The sequence below is a fragment of the Oncorhynchus masou genome, unplaced genomic scaffold, assembly GCF_036934945.1.
Source record: "Oncorhynchus masou masou isolate Uvic2021 unplaced genomic scaffold, UVic_Omas_1.1 unplaced_scaffold_2730, whole genome shotgun sequence".
Taxonomy (NCBI): Eukaryota; Metazoa; Chordata; class Actinopteri; order Salmoniformes; family Salmonidae; genus Oncorhynchus; species Oncorhynchus masou.
Window position 1 is genome coordinate 18420 of NW_027009163.1, and position 22978 is coordinate 41397.

The 22978-nt window shown below is 43.8% G+C and overlaps 2 protein-coding genes and 3 long non-coding RNA genes across 5 annotated transcripts; all 5 read right to left on the minus strand.

Annotated features, from left to right (window-relative positions):
* Window positions 1–2047: 2047 nt before the first annotated feature.
* On the minus strand, window positions 2048–12858 carry LOC135533854 (collagen alpha-1(I) chain-like). Its single transcript, XM_064961062.1, has 15 exons — window positions 12812–12858; window positions 12578–12623; window positions 12311–12364; window positions 11997–12050; window positions 11782–11835; window positions 10858–10911; window positions 8026–8043; window positions 7696–7749; window positions 7356–7418; window positions 7037–7202; window positions 6391–6490; window positions 5636–5723; window positions 3553–3705; window positions 2425–2607; window positions 2048–2200 (listed from the first exon to the last, which is right to left on the minus strand). The coding sequence occupies exons 1-15, from the start codon at window positions 12856–12858 to the stop codon at window positions 2048–2050; spliced, it is 1287 nt and encodes a 428-aa protein (XP_064817134.1).
* Window positions 12859–12890: 32 nt separating this feature from the next.
* LOC135533857 (uncharacterized) lies at window positions 12891–13244 on the minus strand. Its single transcript, XR_010454601.1, has 3 exons — window positions 13176–13244; window positions 13027–13080; window positions 12891–12918 (listed from the first exon to the last, which is right to left on the minus strand). It is a non-coding gene; the product is annotated as an uncharacterized LOC135533857 (long non-coding RNA).
* An 86-nt stretch (window positions 13245–13330) lies between these two features.
* On the minus strand, window positions 13331–17398 carry LOC135533856 (acetylcholinesterase collagenic tail peptide-like). Its single transcript, XM_064961064.1, has 7 exons — window positions 17348–17398; window positions 17209–17262; window positions 17002–17109; window positions 16760–16813; window positions 15795–15902; window positions 15582–15635; window positions 13331–13396 (listed from the first exon to the last, which is right to left on the minus strand). The coding sequence occupies exons 1-7, from the start codon at window positions 17396–17398 to the stop codon at window positions 13331–13333; spliced, it is 495 nt and encodes a 164-aa protein (XP_064817136.1).
* Window positions 17399–20732: 3334 nt separating this feature from the next.
* LOC135533855 (uncharacterized) lies at window positions 20733–21119 on the minus strand. The gene is made up of 3 exons (XR_010454600.1): window positions 21067–21119; window positions 20889–20933; window positions 20733–20778 (listed from the first exon to the last, which is right to left on the minus strand). It is a non-coding gene; the product is annotated as an uncharacterized LOC135533855 (long non-coding RNA).
* A 155-nt stretch (window positions 21120–21274) lies between these two features.
* Window positions 21275–21858, minus strand: LOC135533853 (uncharacterized). Its single transcript, XR_010454599.1, has 4 exons — window positions 21803–21858; window positions 21636–21689; window positions 21487–21540; window positions 21275–21329 (listed from the first exon to the last, which is right to left on the minus strand). It is a non-coding gene; the product is annotated as an uncharacterized LOC135533853 (long non-coding RNA).
* Between the last annotated feature and the right edge of the window lie 1120 nt (window positions 21859–22978).

Below are 22978 nucleotides of genomic sequence, written 5' to 3' on the forward strand. Positions count from 1 at the left end.
CTAAGGCAATCATGTTGAATGTTGATGTTAGGCTAATAATTGCATATGTTTAGGATACCCAAAAATTGGATAAATTAATAATACATTGACCTTCTAATAAACCCTGAACATTGTTCCTGAGAAATCAAATCAAATGTTATCTGTCACATGCACCGAATACAACCTTACCGTGAAATAATTACACCTACCTATCCCCCCTACCTATCAGTGATCCAAGTGTGTTCGGAGACAACATTTAGAGAATAAGCCTTCTACTGCAAAGGACACTGTGTCTACTCTTTTACCAAACATTTATATCAGCAATGCTTGGAAAGTTCTTTCTGGAGTTTGTAATGGAAGGTGGCTATACTGATTTGGGGTTGAGTACTTATAAGACGAAACATAATGCATATTCCTTTATGCAAGCTACTGCATGCTAAGACTGAACGCTCCCTGAGACCTTCCTGAATTCCCTGTTCGTTGGTCGGCCAAAACGCATAGGGACAGACCACTACAGCACTGAATTGTTCTGTGACTGAAAATATTAAATGCACTGCTCTCAATGGCCCATATTCACAGTCTCAGAGTAGGGGGCTGATTGAGGATCAGGTCCCCAAATCCATATAATTATGATCTAATAGGCTAAACTGATCCTTGATCTGCACTCCTACACTAAAATGTTTTGTGAACACAGGCCAATGAAACCACCTCTTCAGCAATTCTAGCTTTGCTGAGCAGCTACAGTGTATGCTGCTTTTCTTTGAGCCTCAGCACTTAATTTGTTGAACAAAGAGAGGACTCGGAAAGCGATTGCTCAGTGCTAAAGCAGGAGAGCCAGCAGCCCAACATAATGCCCCTTTATTAGAACACCTAAAACAGATTTAAAACACATGAAAAGAGTAATGTTTTTAATAATACACATCACGTAGTGTGCACATCAGTGTCTGTGTTGAATATCAAGACTGTACCTGAGACTGTACCATAAGAATGAGCTGAAACAAGCACTGACAGTATGCGGTACATCATTTTTTACTAATAAGAAATAGGCCAGTAACAGAACATGTCAAGCATGAATGAAATAAGGTTTCTTGCCCCAATCACTGCCAAAAGGGAGGGAATAGGTTCATTACAAGATATCAGGGTTTTAGAACCTATTGGTTCTTATCTCATCTAAAGAAACAAGATCAACAACTCAACAGCAAGTTTTTTGGCCTCCTCAAGTACAAGCAGTGGTTTCTCAGTAAGCACCTTTTGAAAGGTCAGTGATGAACCATAAGACAACAGTAGTCGTGTCCAAATAGAACACATTGTTGACCGCTTGAATCCACTGCATCAGATAAAAAACAGACCATTCTGGCATAGGACTGTTCATACAGATGTAGGATCTAATTTGAGCCAGTTTGCTACAGTAGGAAAATAATTATGCATTAACAGGAAATGTGAATTATTATGTGGATTGTAATTAATGGCCTTTTTTAGGGGTTGATACATTTGTTTTGTTACGGCAAATAAATTCTGACATTTTCAAATGGAAATGACAAACTTTATAAGCCTTTTTTAACATTGAATACACTACACGTTTGCATGTCCTGCTGTGCAGAAGAATTATCAGCAACAAAAGAGTGATTAAATATCTGTATACAGAATAAGTTGTTGGCTGTAATGGAAGGCTTCACAGCATCATAAACTGCTGTTCTAAAATGTTTTTGAAAAAAATTCTAAATAACCATTACATATAGAAATCAAAACAACATTATATAAATTATTCATTACACAACAAATGTCTCTGTAAACAAAAATACAATTGTCCGAAAGAATTTGAGCCTGTGGAAGTTGATGCCCTCTCAAAGAGTAATTTATGTGGAGCCAGTTGACAAGAGAATTGATCGATGTTCTCCAACAAATATATCACATGGAAAGAGGAGTGATGCCTTCACAAAATGGTAGAGCGATTCCCTTTGTCCTCTTGTTCTCTAGATGTATTGGGGTCCTGAACACAGGCTCTTATCCTGGCTCTGAGAGTCCAAGCAAGTGGAAAAGGAGCAATAAGGGCCCCCTCTCTCCCTCTCTAGCTGAAACAGATGGGCCCGATGGTGAAGCCAAATTCATGTGTGAAGTTTCCACCCCCGAAGACAGCCACATCTCTCACAGGAAGCAGGTTGAGGTCCTCAAATTCAAACACAGACTCCCGCGGCTCCAGAGAATCCACCTCTTCTCCAGGCTGTCCCAGCATAAACACAGAAACACAGTGAATCAGAAACAGTTGAATCAGTAACACATTTGAATCAGTAACACAGTTGGCCTGGGATAAGCATCAGAAATCCTGCAAACAGATGTCTTTCATGCTTGATATGCAGATATTGTATCTCTTTAATGATACAGTTACTTTAACAATGGGTGAAATATTTAAATAAATGTTTGTCTATTGCATCAAAATCAATGTACCATGCAGTCCTTAAGTGCTCCCAAGAAACTCTGCCTCCTTGTGTCTGCCAGGAACTTGACCTCTCTGTCTGTGTGACCCAGCCTGTGTCCCGGGTGGCATGAGTAGATGATCCTTTGCACGGCTTTCCAACTCTGCAACCTCAGGAAACGCATCTGAACCACATTGGCCCCTGGGTAATAGAACTGCCAGTGGCCAGGGGAGACGGAGTGGTTGTTTGTGAACAATTATGCTTTATACCTCTGCTATGACAGTCTGAGAGACACCAGTACAAATTGAAAACAGCCAACTGATGCATTTTTAATTGAATTGAAGTAACTATGAATTGGCATGTTCAGAGAATAGTTGACAGAGGAGAGAGAGTATGACAGGCTGAGGAAGAGCGTGCATCAAAGAGGAGAATGAGAGAGTGATAGAGAATGATATCATGAAAGAGATAACATTAAACCTGAAATCCTTGTTCCTGCTTGCTGAGCCATTGGAATGAGCTGTTTGTCTCTGAATCCTTAAGCCAGGCCTTCATGGTCATCTACAGGTATAAACAATTATGATTATGTATGAGTATGGGTATTAAGTATGAATATGATTGTGGACATTAGGTTTCAATTGTCAGACACACAATGCTTGATGTCTTGAGTTCTAAAACGTTGACACTGATATCTGGAGGCAAAACACTTAAAAATGTGTCTGTTCACAGTCCTTGATATTAACATTTAGCTCAAAGGCAAAAAAAATCTATTTGGATTCCTGTCATAAATGGATGTGTTCTCCGCTAGTCCAGACAGTATCTCATTATTCTGTAGCCACCTGCTGTATTTGGTATTGCAGGAGCATCCCCACTGAGGGATAAATAGAGAGGTGTGAGGGTGAGAGGTGAGGTGTGTGGGGTACTGATGATGTTGTTGTCTACCTGGGCGTCTCGGGGTGAAGGCAGGTCTGTGCGGGTGTGCCAGAGAAGTTGCAGTAGACTAGGAGAGCATCATTGGGGCTGCCCTGGTTGGGGTCAATATAATACATCCCTGTACAGACACACAGCAACCATAACCTCAGAGTTAGTGTACCCTCATCCTGACCTGAAAAGCTCCTGTATATTCACTAGTTTTCATATGAAAATTAGTGAATAGGGACACATTCTCTAGCGTGCACTTCTCTAGGGACATATTCTCTAGGGACACATTCTCTTGCGGGTACTTCTCTAGGGACACATTCTTTAGGGACACATTCGCTAGGGACACAATCTCTCGGGACACATTCTCTAGCGGGTACTTCTCTAGGGACACATTCTTTAGGGACACATTCGCTAGTGATTACTTATACGTTGAAAGGCCCAGCGGTTCTAAATCAAATCAAATTGTATTTGTCACATGCACCGAATGGAACAGGTATAGATAGACCTTACTGTGAAATGCTTGCTTACTTAAGACATTTTTTATTAAATAAACTAAATAAAAAATTAAAAGTAACACAATAAAATAACAATAAAGAGGCGACACTGTATATACAGGGGGTACAGGTTAGTCAAGGTAATTTGCACATGTAAGTAGGAGTAAAGTTACTATGCATAGATAATAAACAGTGAGTAGCAAGGCAAGGGCTGATTTCAAGGTTTTACTGTTAACCTACAAAGCATTATATGGGCTTGCTCCTACCTATCTCTCTGATTTGGTCCTGCCGTACATACCTACACATACGCTACGGTCACAAGAAGCAGGCCTCCTAATTGTGACTAGAATTTCTAAGCAAACAGCTGGAGGCAGGGCTTTCTCCTATAGAGCTCCATTTTTATGGAATGGTCTGCCTACCCACGTGAGAGAAGCAAACTCTGTCTCAACCTTTAAGTCTTTACTGAAGACTCATCTCTTCAGTGGGTCATATGATTGAGTGTAGTCTGGCCCAGGAGTGGGAAGGTGAACGGAAAGACTCTGGAGCAACGAACCACCCTTGCTGTCTCTGCCTGGCCGGTTCCCCTCTTTCCACTGGGATTCTCTAACCCTAACGCTAACCCTTTAACCCTATTACAGGGGCTGAGTCACTGGCTTACTGGGGCTCTTTCATACCATCCCTAGGAGGAGTGCGTGACTTGAGTGGGTTGAGTCACTGATGTGATCTTCCTGTCTGGGTTGGTGCCCCCTTGGGTTGCGCCATGGCGGAGATCTTTGTGGGCTATACTCGACCTTGTCTCAGGATGTTAAGTTGGTGGTTGAAGATATCCCTCTAGTGGTGTAGGGGCTGTGCTTTGGCAAAGTGGGTGGGGTTATATCCTTCCTGTTTGGCCCTATCCGGGGTGTCCTCGGATGGGGCCTCAGTGTCTCCTGACCCCTCCTGTCTCAGCCTCCAGTATTTATGCTGCAGTAGTTTATGTGTCGGGGGCTAGGGTCAGTTTGTTATATCTGGAGTACTTCTCCTGTCCTATTCGGTGTCCTGTGTGAATTTAAGTGTGCTCTTTCTAATTCTCTCTTTCTCTCTTTCTTTCTCTCTCTCTCTCTCTCTCTCTCTCTCTCTCTCTCTCTCTCTCTCTCGGGGACCTGAGCCCTAGGACCATGCCTCAGGACTACCTGACATGATGACTCCTTGCTGTCCCCAGTCCACCTGGCCGTGCTGCTGCTCCAGTTTCAACTGTTCTGCCTTATTATTATTCGACCATGCTGGTCATTTATGAACATTTGAACATCTTGGCCATGTTCTGTTATAATCTCCACCCGGTACAGTCAGAAGAGGACTGGCCACCCCACATAGCCTGGTTCCTCTCTAGGTTTCTTCCTAGGTTTTGGCCTTTCTAGGGAGTTTTTCCTAGCCACCGTGCTTCTACACCTGCATTGCTTGCTGTTTGGGGTTTTAGGCTGGGTTTCTGTACAGCACTTTGAGATATCAGCTGATGTACGAAGGGCTATATAAATAAATTTGATTTGATTTTGATTTGAGTAGCAGCAGTGTAAAAACAAAGGGGGGGGGGGTCAATACAAATAGCCCGGGTGGCTATTTAATTAATTGTTCATCGGTCTTATGGCTTTGGGGTAGACGCTGTTAGACCTAGACTTGACACTCCGGTACAGCTTGCTGTGCGGTAGCAGAGAGAACAGTCTATGACCTGGGTGATTGGAGTCTGACACTTTTTTTGGCCTTTCTCTGACACCGCCTATTATATAGGTCCTGGATGGCAGGAAGCTTGGCCCCAGCGATTTACTTGGCCGTACGTACTACCCTCTGTAGTACCTTATGGTCGGATGCAGAGCAGTTGCTATACCAGGTGATGCAACCCGCCAGGATGCTCTTGATGGTGCAGCTGTAGAACTTGGAGGAACTGGGGACCCATGCCAAATTTTTTCAGTCTCCTGAGGGGTAAAAGGCTCTGTCGTACCCTTCTCACGTTGAGGGAGAGGTTGTTGTAATGGCACCACACTGCAGGTCTCTGACCTCCTCCCTGTAGACTATCAGGCCTACCACTGTTGTGTCATCAGCAAACTTAATGATGGTGCTGGAGTCATGCTTGGCAACGCAGTCGTGGGTGAACAGGGAGTACAGGAGGGAACAAAGCATGCAGGATCCAGTTTCAGAGGGAGGTGTTTAGTCCCAGGGTCCTTAGCTTAGTGATGAGCTTTGTGGGCACTATGGTGTTGAATGATGAGCTGTAGTCATTGAACAGCATTCTCACATAGGTGTTCCTTTTGTCCATGTGGGAAAAGGGAAGTGTGGAGTGCGATTGAGATTCCGTCATCTGTGGATCTGTTGGGGTGGTAAGCAATTGGAGTGGGTCTAGCGTTTCTGGGATGATTGGTGCTGATGTGAGGCAAGACCAGCCTTTCAAAGTACTTCATGTCTACCGACGTGAGTGCTACGGAGCGGTAGTCATTTAGGCAGGTTAACCTCACTTTCTTGGGCACAGAGACTATGGCGGTCTGCTTGAAACATGTAGGTATTACAGAGGGAGAGGTCAGGGAGAGGTTGAAAATGTCAGTGAAGACACTTGCCAGTTCGTCTGCGCATGCTCTGAGTACACAGCCTCGTAATCCGTCTGGCCGTAATCTGTCTTGTGAATGTTGACCTGTTTAAAGGTCTTGCTCACATCGGCTATGGAAAGCATGATCACAGTCATCTGGAACAGCTGGTACTCTCATGCATGCTTCAGTGTTGCTTGCCTCGAAGCAAGCATAAAATGAATTTAGCCCATCTGGTAGGCTGGCATTACTGGTTAGCTCATGGCTAGGTTTCTCTTTGTAGTCCATAATAGTTTGCAAGCCCTGCCACATCCGACGAGCATCAGAGCCAGTATAGTATGATTCAATCTTAGTCCTGTATTGATGCTTTGCCTGTTTGATGGTTTGTCTAAGGGTATAGCGGGATTTCTTATTAGCGTCCGGATTAGTGTTGTGCTCCTTGAAAGCGGCAGCTCAAGCTTTTCGCTTGGTGCGAACGTTGCCTGTAATCCATGGCTTCTGGTTGGGATATGTACGTTTGGTCACTGTGGGGACGACGTCTTCGATGCACTTATTGATTCTAATTTGCATTGAAAACGTGAGAGTCCTGAGATTAGGATGCTGTGGCCATTCTTATGTGCCTTTAAATTAGCTTTGGGTTATAGATATACAGTACAGGTATAGACAGAGGGTTTCTGACCGCTGGCGTAGTCGGGGTGGCAGAGCCACAGCTCCATGCAGGTGGTGGAAGGGTGCTCCTTGCTGCCATCAGGGGAGTCTACCAGCAGCCTCAGGTCCTGGTGCAGAGAGTCCAGCAGGGTCTGGATCAGGGGGTAGTTGGGCTTATCTGACAGGTACTGAAGGTCCTACAATGGTGATGAGAATGATATGATCATTATGGAGTTATTCCTTCCACCAGTTCATCTAATGGCCTATTACATCTGCATCCCAAAAGTAGTGGACTAGGTAGGGAATACAATTTGAGACACAGACCTACTTGCTGATCATAAATGACTTGCCTTGAGTTGAGTAAGGGTCATGTTTACTGAGGGTCCTGGAAGTCCAGGGAGTCCAGGTGCCCCCTGAAACAAACGCAACAAAAGAGTGGGACTAGGGTTGGAAAATTTCAGTAACTTTCCCAAAATTCCCAGGTTTTCCATAAATTCTGGTTGGAATAATGCTTCAATCAGGTGGTAATATGCAGGAAATCAGGGAATCTTCCAAGCAGGATTTCTGGAAAACCTGGGAATTTTGGGAAAGTAACCGGAATTTTGCAACCTTAAGTGCTGTGTAATGGATGCAATGGTATTGAGTCTCTGTGGTCAATGGACCAATGCGTATGAAATCAGTGTCACTTACCGGCAGGCCCCTTGTCCCAGGTTGCCCAGGAAATCCCTCAAAGCCTTTCAAACCCTATGGAAATACAGCCCATAATGCGATGAGAGTGGACTTATACCATTCCATACTTGCAATGGCATATTCAAATGTAATTTTATAAGGAAATGCACACTTCCTATTACTTTCCTTTGTATCTTCCAGTGTGATGACATGATGTGGTTGTGAATGTTTTCTTTTAATCTAGGCACTGTGAGACAAAGCTAACACACAACTCTACATGGGGTTTGGTTTTGAAAGAAGATAATGTGTGTATGATTTGAAAAGACGAGAAAATAAGATGTTATATCATACCTTCTCGCCAAACAAACCCTACAGATAAAGAGAGAATAAAAGGAGATGAGTTTGAATATCAGTTCTGAAGCACACTGCTCTGCACTAACAGCTGTTTCAATCTTTCAATGCCCTCTTATTCACTGCATTACGATCACATTAGCCACAGCTTCACTGCTTTTAGAGGCGAGGCAATGGCGTCTTCAATGGCCACAAGTTGAAAAGAGTAATAATCTACAGCTAAACCCGGAGAGAATGGCATAATGGCAGGACAGCCTGGTGATAATAAGGAAATGGACTTGAGTTAACAGAGTCTTGCTTATTAAGACAGTCTGCAATTAAAATGGAATTCGAGACATTATCCTAATCGTCATAATAACGCCTCGATGAAGCATGCATAGTCTTCGTCTTGATGGTTAATAGACAGGGGTTGTTAAGCTACGTGGCTGAAAGATGAACTTTGTGGTCTAGTGCTCGTTTGTCCTCGCAAGAACTACGATTTCCGTCGGCAGTGCCCCAAATGGCACCCTATTCTATACTGCATAAGGAATAGAGGGCCATTTGGGCGGCAGTGAGTGTTGTGCCAGTAATCGAAATGTCACCGGTACGAATCCCCGAGCCAACTAGCTGAAAAATCTGTTGATGTGCCCTTGAGCAAGGCACTTAACCCTATTTGCTCCTGTAAGTCACTCTGGATAAGTGTGTCTGCTAAATGACTGAAATGTAAAATGTGGGAAGATTTAAAAGGGCTTGAGAAAATATTTCTGAGATTATCCAGAAGGGGGACTTACAGGTAGTCCTGGCATCCCAGGTGTTCCTCTTGGCCCAGACGGTCCAATATTCCCCTGGTGGGAAATAATAGATAATGAAACGTCAATGAAAAGTTATCAATCAATCTTTTCAGAAAGTAAAAGGAATCAAAAGTCTGATAGATCAGTTTAGATTGAATGAGCCTCATCATGGCTTTTGGCAATTGTTACTAGAGGATATGGTGTTATCATTGAGAGTTCTTGCTATAGATGTTTTGAGAGGAACAGTGTGTTCAGATAGTGTTGTTTTACCTGATCTCCCTTTGGGCCCACCTGTCCTGGCACCCCAACAGGACCCAGACTACTCTGTAAAACATAAAGTTAGTCAGTTTGTCTGTCCTGGCACCCCAACAGGACCCAGACTACCCTGTAAAACATAAAGTTAGTCAGTCTGTCTGTCCTGGCACCCCAACAGGACCCAGTACCCTGTAAAACATGTTAGTCAGTCTGTCTGTCCTGGCACCCAAACAGGACCCAGACTACTCTGTAAAACATAAAGTTAGCCAGTCTGTCTGTCCTGGCACCCCAACAGGACCCAGACTACCCTGTAAAACATAAAGTTAGTCAGTCTGTCTGTCCTGGCACCCAAACAGGACCCAGACTACTCTGTAAAACATAAAGTTAGTCAGTCTGTCTGTCCTGGCACCCCAACAGGACCCAGACTACTCTGTAAAACATAAAGTTAGTCAGTCTGTCTGTCCTGGCACCCCAACAGGACCCAAACTACCCTGTAAAACATAAAGTTAGTCAGTTTGTCTGTCCTGGCACCCCAACAGGACCCAGACTACTCTGTAAAACATAAAGTTAGTCAGTCTGTCTGTCTGGCACCCCAACAGGACCCAGACTACCCTGTAAAACATAAAGTTAGTCAGTCTGTCTGTCCTGGCACCCCAACAGGACCCAGACTAGTAAAACATACAGTTAGTCAGTCTGTCTGTCCTGGCACCCCAACAGGACCCAGACTACCCTGTAAAACATACAGTTAGTCAGTCTGTCTGTCCTGGCACCCCAACAGGACCCAGACTACCCTGTAAAACATACAGTTAGTCAGTCTGTCTGTCCTGGCACCCCAACAGGACCCAGACTACCCTGTAAAACATAAAGTTAGTCAGTCTGTCTGTCCTGGCACCCCAACAGGACCCAGACTACCCTGTAAAACATAAAGTTAGTCAGTTTGTCTGTCCTGGCACCCCAACAGGACCCAAACTACTCTGTAAAACATAAAGTTAGTCAGTTTGTCTGTCCTGGCACCCCAACAGGACCCAGACTACCCTGTAAAACATAAAGTTAGTCAGTTTGTCTGTCCTGGCACCCCAACAGGACCCAGACTACCCTGTAAAACATAAAGTTAGTCAGTTTGTCTGTCCTGGCACCCCAACAGGACCCAGACTACTCTGTAAAACATAAAGTTAGTCAGTTTGTCTGTCCTGGCACCCCAACAGGACCCAGACTACCCTGTAAAACATAAAGTTAGTCAGTCTGTCTGTCCTGGCACCCCAACAGGACCCAGACTACCCTGTAAAACATAAAGTTAGTCAGTTTGTCTGTCCTGGCACCCCAACAGGACCCAGACTACCCTGTAAAACATAAAGTTAGTCAGTCTGTCTGTCCTGGCACCCCAACAGGACCCAGACTACCCTGTAAAACATAAAGTTAGTCAGTCTGTCTGTCCTGGCACCCCAACAGGACCCAAACTACCCTGTAAAACATAAAGTTAGTCAGTCTGTCTGACCTGGCACCCCAACAGGACCCAGACTACCCTGTAAAACATAAAGTTAGTCAGTTTGTCTGTCCTGGCACCCCAACAGGACTCTGATTACCTTGTAAAACTTATGTCTGTCACAGCCCATCTACTATTTACAGCAGAGTATTTTAGGAAATGTCATATTTCTAGATTGTTCCCAAACCTGTCAGTATGTCGTTTTTCTATGGTGTTAAAACTGACATCAGGGCTCGTTTGTAGTGTCTCGGATTAAGAGTGCTGATCTGGAGAATTTTTATGAATGCCAGAAGTTTTTCACACAGAAGTCAGAACCAGAAGTACCTTTAGGCCATCACGCCCTGGCAGACCGAGCGGCCCTATGTTCCCCTTTTCTCCCTGTGGGGAGAGGAACACAGAGGGTGAAGTCTTCACAGTGCATTTCTCTCTAAATTCACTAGTATCAATAATTCAGCCTGATCTATTCATACCTCACTCCCTTTTTCACCCTGATCCCCCCTGTCTCCTCCCAAGCCTGGGATTCCCTGAGAGAGAAAAGACATCCATCAGTTGTGTATCAATCATCAGCTGATCTAAAGCATTATCATGTAGCAATGCATTGCTTTCAACATCCTTTTCTCTAATCAAATAATATTTCTGATAAAGGAGAAGTACGTAAGAGACTCTCCTGTCTGGGATTGAATTATGAAATGGTGAAATAGATGACGACAGTCCTAATTGATGAGAGTAGAAATCTGTTGGACTTACTATAGACCCCACCCATCCTGGAACACCAATCAATCCCACATGTCCCCTCTCTCCCTGTAGGAATGACAGGAAATGTTGGTGCACGCCATGAAATATTATAGTATCATGGTTAAGAGATCGTTGTGTATGTGTGTGTGACCCTTCACATCACCCAACATCTGACCTTTGGTCCTCTCTCTCCTCTTGTGCCCCTGATTCCAGCCTTGCCTCTTTTCCCCTGTGGATGTTTACAATGTTGGTGAACGAGGCAATACACACAGGGTAAAACACACTGACACATCTCGTTCGTCTCCTAAATGACACCCTATTCCCTTTATAGTCCACTCAAAAGTAATGCACTATAAAGGGAATAGCGTGTCATGTATATATGGAACAGGGCACCAGTTGGGATGCATCCCTCATCTTTCATTCAGGAACCTGAATAATATTTGTTATTTTTCTAGAATACACCCCTTTTATTTCCACTGTTACATTGAATGGATTGAAGGAAGGGGCTCTTACACTCCTTCCGATGTGACCTGTCTTTCCAGGTGATCCATCTCTGCCGTCATCTCCCTGTAGAGAAAACACAGCATCAACAAACAGGGGGACCTAGTCTAGCCTCTCTGTATGCATGAGTGTCCCCAGAGAGGTGAGGAGAACATGGGACCTGAGACTGGGTTTCACAGCACAAGAAGAGAAGAGAACAATAGAGAAACAGAGAATCCTGATCTCACCTTCTCTCCTTTCAGTCCCTGTTTTCCCTCAGGTCCTGGGTTTCCCCTGACACCCTGAAACATTCAACACAGTAGAATGACTTAAAGAAACTTACCAGATGTCAGAGAAAGATAATAGGGTAGAAAATATCAGTGACCTTCTGGTAGTGCTGCTAGCTTTTCAATATCACAATATGCCCATTTGACACTGCTTGAGGTCATCAATATCGGCTAAATAATAAACTTAGACGGACACCGGTTGCTATAAGAGCATAATGAACTAATTACATAATCTGTGGCATCCCTTTGCCCCACCCCTGTGTTTGTGAACTCACCAATGCCCCTAGGGGACCTTCTGGCCCCTGGGCTCCCACCTCACCCTGTGGCCCCTGTGGTGGGAGAGGAGACAACAACAAACAAGGAAGAATGAAGCAGAAGCAAAGAGTAAAATATAATACAGAGTTAATGGTAGATATGTGTATGAGGTGCGGGACATAGCCTGAGTGCGGGACATGTTTGACTTGATAATGAGCAATGGAGTTGGCAAGTATACAAGCAGATCTGGGACCAGGCTAAGATGTTGCTGTTCTTTACCTCCAAACCAAGAAGTGCTGGGGGCCCTCTGATGCCTGGCAGACCGTCAACCCCCTAGAGAGACAATTACAAAATCAAAACATACATTGTAGACTATTTTTGATTTGGTACAGTATATTTTGAAAATGATATTCATAAGAAAACCAGACATTAAATTGGGGTTAAATGGGCTACTGTCTATTTCCCATGAACATTGGACTTGCTTTAGGGGCCAAACTGAATGCAACACTGAATGGGCTCACCTGTTCTCCTGGCTCGCCTGGTCCCCCTGGCTCCCCTTTCTCTCCATCTAGTCCTGGCTCACCTTTATGGCCCAAGTCTCCTCAGTCCCAACCTTCCCTACTGGACCCTGCAATAGATACCACACCAGCACATGGACAATGTTATTCGTAGGAGAATCACTGGGAACATGGCTGACTTGACTAGACCATGGTCTAAGAGACGGTGAGACACTGACCTGTGGTCCTGGCGTCCCTGTGTCACCTCTGACTCCTTGAAGTCCAGCCACCCCCTTAGAATACAACAACAAGACAACATGAAATCAGACCAAAAGGACAAATGGATAATGCCCTTCACCATGCACTTAGGTTATGAAGCGACCCTTACCGGAGGTCCTGTTTTGCCTTGAGGTCCGATGGCTCTGCTAGGCCCAGACTCCCCTGGGGAGAAAGGGACAGAGAAAAAAATTGGAATTATAGATGGAAGCGTTTATAATTTCCCTATCCTGAATTGCTACTCCATTTGGTGTGCAGGCTAGGGAATCAAGATATTACCTTCTCTCCCTGAGGTCCATCAGGCCCTGGAGGCCCCCTAGGGCCCATAATACCCTGGGAAGAAATAGAAGAGACCAACGGATCACTGTACATCCTGACAACACTCATCGCAAACCTGAGTGTTTCCCTGATTCCTTGCATCCTATCTCCTTGCTTCCTTCTCAACCATACTGGAGGAGAAGATTCAAGGTCCCTCACTTCAGGCCTTCTTCTCCAATGGGTTTTGAGAAAGAAGCAAGAAAAGTGGGTGTGAGGAGTTGAGGAAAAATGAATCGAGAAAGGGCCTAACAGAGCAGAGAAGTCTAACCCAAGGACGCCAGAGGACAAAAATCAGTGAACCACCTAACTGAGGAACTCAATTTAACCTTGCGCAATACCCTAGATGCAGTTGCACCCCTAAAAACTAAAAACATTTCTCATAAGAAACTAGCTCCCTGGTACACAGAAAATACCCGAGCGCTGAAGCAAGCTTCCAGAAAATTGGAATGGAAATGGCGCCACACCAAACTGGAAGTCTTCCGACTAGTTTGGAAAGACAGTACCGTGCAGTACCGAAGAGCACTTACTGCTGCTCGATCATCCTATTTTTCTAACTTAATTGAGGAAAATAAGGACAATCCGAAATTACTTTTTGATACTGTCGCAAAGCTAACTAAAAAGCAGCATTCCCCAAGAGAGGATGGCTTTCACTTTAGCAGTGATGAATTCATGAACTTCTTTGAGGAAAATATCATATAAAACAGAGATGCTTGTTCTAGGTCCCAAGAAATAAAGAGATCTTTTGAATCTGACAATTAATCTTAATGGTTGTACAGTCGTCTCAAATAAAATTGTGAAGGACCTCGGCGTTACTCTGGACCCTGATCTCTCTTTTGAAGAACATATCAAGACCATTTCAAGGAAAGCTTTTTTCCATCTACGTAACATTGCAAAAATCAGAAACTTTCTGTCCAAAAATGATGCAGAAAAATGTATCCATGCTTTTGTTACTTCTAGGTTAGACTACTGCAATGCTCCGGCTACCCGGAAAAAGCACTAAATAAACTTCAGTTAGTGCTAAATACGGCTGCTAGAATCCTGACGAGAACCAAAATATTTTATCATATTACTCCAGTGCTAGCCTCCCTACACTGGCTTCCTGTCAAGGCAAGGGATGATTTCAAGGTTTTACTGCTAACCTACAATGCATTACATGGGCTTGTTCCTACCTATCTCTCTGATTTGGTCCTGCCGTACATACCTACACGTACGCTACGGTCACAGGCCTCCTAATTGTCCCTATAATTTCTAAGCAAACAGCTGGAGGCAGGGCTTTCTCCTATAGAGCTCCATTTTTATGGAATGGTCTGCCTACCCATGTAAGAGACGCAAACTTGGTCTCAACCTTTAAGTCTTTACTGAAGACTCATCTCTTCAGTGGGTCATATGATTGAGTGTAGTCTGGCCCAGGAGTGGGAAGGTGAACGGATAGGCTCTGGAGCAACGAACCGCCCTTGCTGTCTCTGCCTGGCCGGTTCCCTCTTTCCACTGGGATTCTCTGCCTCTAACCCTATTACAGGGGCTAAGAGTCACTGGCTTACTGGGGCTCTTTCATACAGTCCCTGGGGGGGATCTTCCTGTCTGGGTTGGCGCTCCCCAGTACTTCTCCTGTCCTATTCGGTGTCCTGTGTGAATTTAAGTGTGCTCTCTCTAATTCTCTCTTTCTTTCTCTCTCTCGGAGTACCTGAGCCCTAGGACCATGCCTCAGGACTACCTGACATGATGACTCCTTGCTGTCCCCAGTCCACCTGGCCGTGCTGCTGCTCCAGTTTCAACTGTTCTGCCTTATTATTATTGGGCCATGCTGGTCATTTATGAACATTTGAACATCTTGGCCATGTTCTGTTATAATCTCCACCCGGCACAGCCAGAAGAGGACTGGCCACCCCACATAGCCTGGTTCCTCTCTAGGTTTCTTCCTAGGTTTTGGCCTTTCTAGGGAGTTTTTCCTAGCCACCGTGCTTCTACACCTGCATTGCTTGCTGTTTGGGGTTTTAGGCTGGGTTTCTGTACAGCACTTTGAGATATCAGCTGATGTACGAAGGGCTATATAAATAAATTTGATTTGATTTAACCTATTGGGGGAAAAAATGTGCAAAAGTGGACATTGATCAATGCCAGTTAATGGCAACTTTTTAAAATGTATTTTTTACTTTGAGTGACATATATAGTATCTGATGCTTGTCACTTCCTGACTCACCTGTAGCCCTGACAAGCCTGCAGGTCCTATTTCTCCCATGAATCCTGACTGACTCTGGTGGATACAGAACAGAGGTGATGTACCAGTCATCAAATTGATCACCCAAAGCCACGTCTCAAAAATCATATTGAAAATGATTTTGATTCCGTTTCATGGTTTCAAAACATAAACTAGAATGTGCAGCTCATTATGTATTGGCATCTGGGCACTCACCATAAGTCCGATGTGGCCCTTCTCTCCTTTTGGTCCCTTCTCCCCATTTTGCCCCAAGGTCCCCCATGGACCCTCCTGCCCTGTGGGCCCCAGAGGCCCCACATCACCCTACAAATAACAGCCATGTCAGTCAGACATCACCATGATGTAATTTATTTTTATTTTTTAATGTTTTGAATTTTACCCCATTTTCTCCCCAATTTCGTGGTATCCAATTGTTGGTAGTTACTATCTTGTCTCATCGCTACAACTCCCGTACGGGCTCGGGAGAGCCCGATCCAACCCGGAAACCAGTCGCACCAATGTGTCGGAGGAAACACCGTGCACCTGGCGACCTGGTTAGCGTGCACTGCACCCGGCCCGCCACAGGAGTCTCTAGCGCGCGATAAGACAAGGATATCCCTACTGGCCAAACCCTCCCTAACCCCGACGACGCTAGGCCAATTGTGCGTCGCCCCACGGACCTCCCGGTCGCGGCCAGCTGCGACAGAGCCTGGGCTCGAACCCAGAGTCTCTGGTCCATGATGTAATTTCAACCAAATTTTAAACTGTTTGTAATGAGGTTATTTCAACCACAATTCAACCTATTTGTAATGATGCTATTTCAACCACATTTCAACCTGTTTGTAATGACTATTTCAACCAGATCTCAACCCATTTGTAATTTCATTATTTTTGTTTGTAATTACTTTATTTCAACCAGATTTCAACTTGTTTGTAACCACAACCAACACTTATATGGCCCTGTCAAAAATTTGTGTCAAACGCACAAATGTTTACATTTACATTTACATTTAAGTCATTTAGCAGACGCTCTTATCCAGAGCGACTTACAAATTGGTGAATTCACCTTCTGACAATGTTAATCAATGAATAGATATGCACTATACTGTACACACAGCACATTTATATTGATGGCTTAAATATGTAAATCACTGAGTGCCGAAAAGTCAGTGTTTGTTAACCTTCTCCCCTTTGGAACCTGGACCACCAGCAACGCCAAGAGGTCCAACATCACCCTGGGAACCAAAGGAGACATCTCTTTAATTACTATACACTGCTGAGTATACTGTATGTGTATGGTCTGGTTGTGTGTATGATGCCTGGGTAAATGGATGTGTGCTAGGTACACATGTGAGAATCTACAGGTGATGGTTCAGGTATGTACAGTAGATGTCCAATGCCATAGGCAGGTGACGGTGCTCACCTCTATTCCCATAGGTCCAGGAGAGCCTTGTAACCCTTTGAGTCCTTGTAGACCTCGAGCTCCAGGCTGCCCTGGAGGACCAAGTTTCCCACAAGGCCCTAGGTCTCCCTGGAATACACATGAAGTAGAAGAAGTAGTGAGAAGTGAAAGATGGTGAAATATATCTCTAGGTGTTTGTTTAGGCATCATAGTGTCACTATCACCAACCTTTTCCCCATTTGTTCCTGTTTGCCCCTCCAACCCCGATTGGCCAGGAGTGCCCTGGAAACAGGAAATGGAAGAGGACTGTCAGAAAACTCACCTGGCTGAGACCACAGAGTTCCTGTTCGGAGTGTGTCCTACAAACCTGTTCGCCATCCAGTCCAGGAGGACCTAGATCACCAGAAGGTCCCAGCATACCCTGTGATGTTCCAAAAAAGTGTGGTTTAACACACATCACAAATTGCTAGATTATACATACAGTTGAAGTCAGAAGTTTACATACACTTAGGTTGGAGTCATTAAAACTTGTTTTTCAACCACTCCACAAATTTCTTGTTAACAAACTATCATTTTGGCAAGTCGGTAATTTTTGCAACAATTGTTTACAGACAGATTATTTCACTTATAATTCACTGTATCACAACTCCAGTGGGCCAGACGTTTACATAAACTAAGTTGACTGTGCCTTTAAACAGCTTGGAAAATTGCTGAAAATTATGTCATGGCTTTGGAAGCTTCTGATAGGCTAATTGGCATAATTTGAGTCAATTGGAGGTGTACCTGTGGATGTATTTCAAGGCCTACCTTCAAACTCAGTGCCTCTTGCTTGACATCATGGGAAAATCAAAAGAAATCAGCCAAGACCTCAGAAAATAAAATTGTAGACCTCCACAAGTCTGGTTCATCCTTGGAAGCAATTTTCAAACACCTGAAGGTACCATATTCATCTGTACAAACAATAGTACACAAGTACAATACACCATGGGACCACGCAGCCGTCATACCGCTCATGAAGGAGACGTATTCTGTCTCCTAGAGATTAACGTACTTTGGTGCGAAAAGTGCAAATCAATCCCAGAACAACAGCAAAGGACCTTGTGAAGATGCTGGAGGAAACAGGGACAAAAGTACCCATATCCACAGTAAAATGAGTCCTATATCGACATAACCTGAAAGGCCGCTCTGGAAGGAAGAAGCCACTGCTCCAAAACCGCCATAAAAAAGCCAGACTATGGTTTGCAACTGCACATGGGGACAAAGATCGTAATTTTTGGAGAAATATCCTCTGGTCTGATGAAACAAAAATAGAACTGTTTGGCCATAATGACCATCGTTATGTTTGGAGGAAAATGGGGAGGCTTGCAAGCCGAAGAACAACATCCCAACCGTGAAGCACGAGGGTGCCAACATCATATGTGGGGGTGCTTTGCTGCAGGATGGACTGGTGCACTTTACTAAATAAATGGCATCATGAGGAAAAATGATGTGGATATATTGAAGCAACATCTCAAGACATCAGTCAGGAAGTTAAAGCTTGGTCGCAAATGGGTCTTCCAAATGAACAATGACCCCAAGCATACTTCCAAAGTTGTGGCAAAATGGTTTAAGGACAACAAAGTCAAGGTACTGGAGTGGCCATCACAAAGCTTGACCTCGATCCTATAGAACATTTGTGGGCAGAACTGAAAAAGTGTGTGTGAGCAAGGAGGCCTATAAACCAGACTCAGTTACACCAGCTCTGTCAGGAGGAATGGGCCAAAATTCACCCAACTTGTTGTGGGAAGCTTGTGGAAGGCTACCCTAAACTTTTGACCCAAGTTAAATCATTTAAAGGTAATGCTACCAAATACTAATTGAGTGTATGTAAACTTCTGACCCACTGGGAATGTGATGAAAGAAATAAAAGCTGAAATAAATCATTCTGTCTACTATTATTCTGACATTTGGTGATCCTAACTGACCTAAATCAGGGAATTTTTACTCAGATTAAATTTGGCTAATATGTAAACTTCTGACCTCAACTGCATTTAGGGGTGCAAAATTGTGGTAACATTCCTAAATCAGGGAATAAGCAGGAACCAGGATTAACCAGGATTAACCAGGATTTCTTGAAAACCTGGAACTTTTTGGGAAAGTTACCAGAATTTTGCAACCCTAGATATATCATTATCATCTATTACAATTGCTGTACTTACCATTACTCCTCTTTCCCCGCTGGTCCAATTAGTCCACCAGCCCCTGTCATTCCCTGAAGATGGACCATACAAGGTTTAAAAGAAGGACAACAAAGCATTACAATGGAACACAGATTACATTTTTTGATTACATTTTTATTTATCCACATGCACAGGATCGCAGATGTAGTTGCACTCAAATATAAAATATATTATTTGGTTACTACATGATTCCATATTTATTATTTCGTAGTTTTGATGTCTTCACTATTATTCTACAATGTAGAAAATAGTACAAATATATAAAAATTCAGGAATGAGGTGTGTCCAAAGGGCTGTGCTTGGCATCCCAAGCCATGCCAAATAAGCATCCAATGGGCTTTGAATCGTAAGCCATGTAATAAATTACAAATAAATGTATTGAATTCACCCACTGAAGCCTGACATAAAATGCATCCAACAGGCATCAGAGACTTAATGTCCCATAGTCTAGGAGTTTAGGAGGTTCTATAGAGGTTCTACACACTTAGATTTTTTTTCTAGGGTTCTTTGGTAAGGGAGATGGTTTTATGTGGAACCATAATGACTCAAAGAATGCTTTGAGCCGTTCAATGGTTATTTGCCATTCAGAAAATGGTTCTTTCATCTTTTAGTGATAAAAACGTAGGCGTGGCAGCTCATTAGAATATTTTGGGGCACGATTTGCTCACAGCTCTTTTTGTGCAACTGTGAGTGAGAGTGTCATTCCAGTTGATCTAATCTGTTGTGTTATGTCGTTACATGTAAAATATGAGCATGGCCAGCAACAGTGTCTTGTGAAAGAGTAACGTAAGGCCTGTCAACTGAGAACTGTTGACTAAATCAGTGGTTCTAAATTTTCTCCTCAGGGACCCCCAGCCATTCCAGACACCTATGGAATTTTAACAATATAATATAATACAAAACTCTGTATGGACGTTCAAAAAGTTATTTGTAGAACCATTGAGATGGTTACAACCCTTTTTTGGTGCTTTAAATAACCTTTTTTTAATGGTTATTTGAAGAACCTTAAAAAATGGTTATTTATAGCACCATAAAGGTTTCTATTCAAAACTTTATGAGCATCTTTTTTTTATAGAACATTCAAAAAAGGGTTCTATATTGCACCAAAAAGGTACCCGCTATGGTGACAAGCCAAAGAACCCTTATTTGGCACGATATAGAACCATTAAACACTTTTTAGTGTGTACAGAGGTTACAGTCCTCAGAGGTTGTTTAGGGGAGAAGAGAGCAGTGTCTGAAAAGTAGTACCCACTAGGATTCCTGCTGGTCCGTTAGAGCCTTGTGGCCCCGGAGGCCCCCTGCTTCCCCTTGGTCCCGGTTTCCCGTGGCTCCATCTGAGCCCTGCAGACCCAAGGGGCCCTGGAACACACAGACAGGTGAGTAGCTTCATCTATTAGTCTTGTTCCCAGTGTGTATTGTGTCTACACTATTGGTCTGGCCAAGCAAGACTAACTATATATTGGCAGTGTATAGAGCATGGATCTATAAGAACTGCTGAGGGAGTAGTGAAAAGGCCAGTTCTGCTGTAATTTACCTGTGGGCCCTCTAGCCCTGTGCGTCCCAGATCCCCTAGCCGACCCTGAGGAAAAAACCCAGAGACACCATTGAAAGGCATGGATTACATTACAGATTGATTTTTCAAGATATTTAGGAAATGTAGTTCTGATATGTGATTCCTGTTGATCTCACCTGAGGTCCTGGAGGGCCTCTATCCCCATGAGGTCCTGATACACCCTATAAAATACAGCCCGGTCAGAACAGGCTCAATACACACATAATTTAAACTAACACCAGACTCAATGAAGTTGTCTACAAGGACTTGTCACATACTGTATGTGGACTTGTTAACGACAGTACAGTTACTTACTGGAGGTCCAGGCTTCCCAGTAAGACCAGACAGGCCTCTTACACCAGTCTCCCCTGGGACACCAACACACAGTCCACCACACCAATCATTACACATTTGAAAGGAAATACACAATGTGATGCTGTTGGTATAAATTGAGGCCCACAGGTCTGGGATGGCCATTTGGAATAGTGTCCACTGATTACATGACTCAAATACTGTGTCCTTACCCTATGTCCGGTGTGACCATTTGTGCCACGCATTCCCATGCTACCCCGGAAACCCTGGGGGACGAGAAACACAGGACTGGTAACATAAATAAGCTAAGTTGCACACACAGGATGACATGGCAGTGTCATCAGTCAAAAATACCAAACAGAGACATTGTCAGTGTGTCGGTCAAACCCCTTGCCCAGTAGGCCCTACAGAAGCATCACTTACATACATGCCTACTGGCCCCTGGGGTCCCTCCACACCTTCCTTCCCAGTGAAGCCCTGATGCAGAGAGACAGCAACACACACATACACTGTTCAAACCTGTCCTATTTGAGAATCACATCAATCACATCCATCTTAAATGTGTCACTTACCCTCTCTCCCAGTGGCCCAGGGATACCTGTTGGTCCTGTCCGTCCAGGTGGGCCCTGTCGTGGGACAGTAGTCAGTAACACTGCACTCTGTGTGTGATGATGGCCTAAGTCCCCAACACTAAATCAGTATTGGTTGCAATAGTGCTGTCTACTCATGCTAGACTCACCAGAGGGCCTGAACGACCATCTGGACCTGGCTCTCCAGCAATGCCCTGGAATCCCTGGATGAAGGACAAAGGAGGTGAGAGAGTGATGGAGAGAGTATGAGTAGAGGATGAGAGAATGATAGAGAGAGGAAGAAAGAAGAGATGGGAGCTTATCGCATGGGTCCAGTCAATGAGAACCATTTAAATGCTAATATAAAACAAATCCGAATTGATTACTTACAATCAAATTAAGATGTATGCACAACACTGTGAGTCACATCAGTGTTTAATTTAGTTTATTATTTTTTTGCTTACAGTTGTTTAATCTTCTGATTAATGACTTTGTAATTATGATTATATATGCGGGGCTATTGAGTAATTGTGTCTCTGGTTATGTACAGAGGTTAACTGCACCCAATTTAATGATGTAAACATCAACAATGGAGTAAAACTGTACCAATGTTCCTGCAAAGGACATTACATCAATGAAGAACCTTCAGCTATTTACAGGTATTAATGGATATGTAGATGGCACATAACTTTTTCAAATGGATCATTATTGGTCATATTGCCCAGATGCCACAAATATTTCTCTTAGTCATCCCTCTTCCTCTGCTTCCTACTCCTGTCTCCCTGTCCCCCCCCACTATGCTCTCTGCCTGGGTATGAGTCTATATTATATAGCAGAGGTTGTAATACAATACACTGGCCAGGTGACTAACTGGGGTACAAACCACTTTCACACCACCTCATATTATATTATCCACATCCCACATAATCATACGTTTATATGAGAGCGTGTGTGTGCGAATGCACAGGTGTGTGTGTGTGTGCCTGTGTGTGTAGTGATGATGCAATATCCCTTACCTACCACCTCATACTCCTAAACCTTTTAATGCTTCCGTTTACAAGTATGGAGAGACACCTGATATCGTTAACTAGCTCAGTAGCAGGTACTTTTCTGCCCTATTAAAATGTTTGCCCAAGTCTGCGTTTGTAGTGGTCATGAAATCATATAAAACCCATCATATAATCCAGGGGTGTCCTATAAATGTGATAAGGTGTTTATATTTGCTACCTTGCACTGCCCGGCCAAAAATAGCTGAGCCTGGAGAATGATATAATTCGCCAACCAATGAATTTAAACACAAAGGTCACTATGAGACTGAGTAACTATAAGAAGTTCTTAGAGTTACT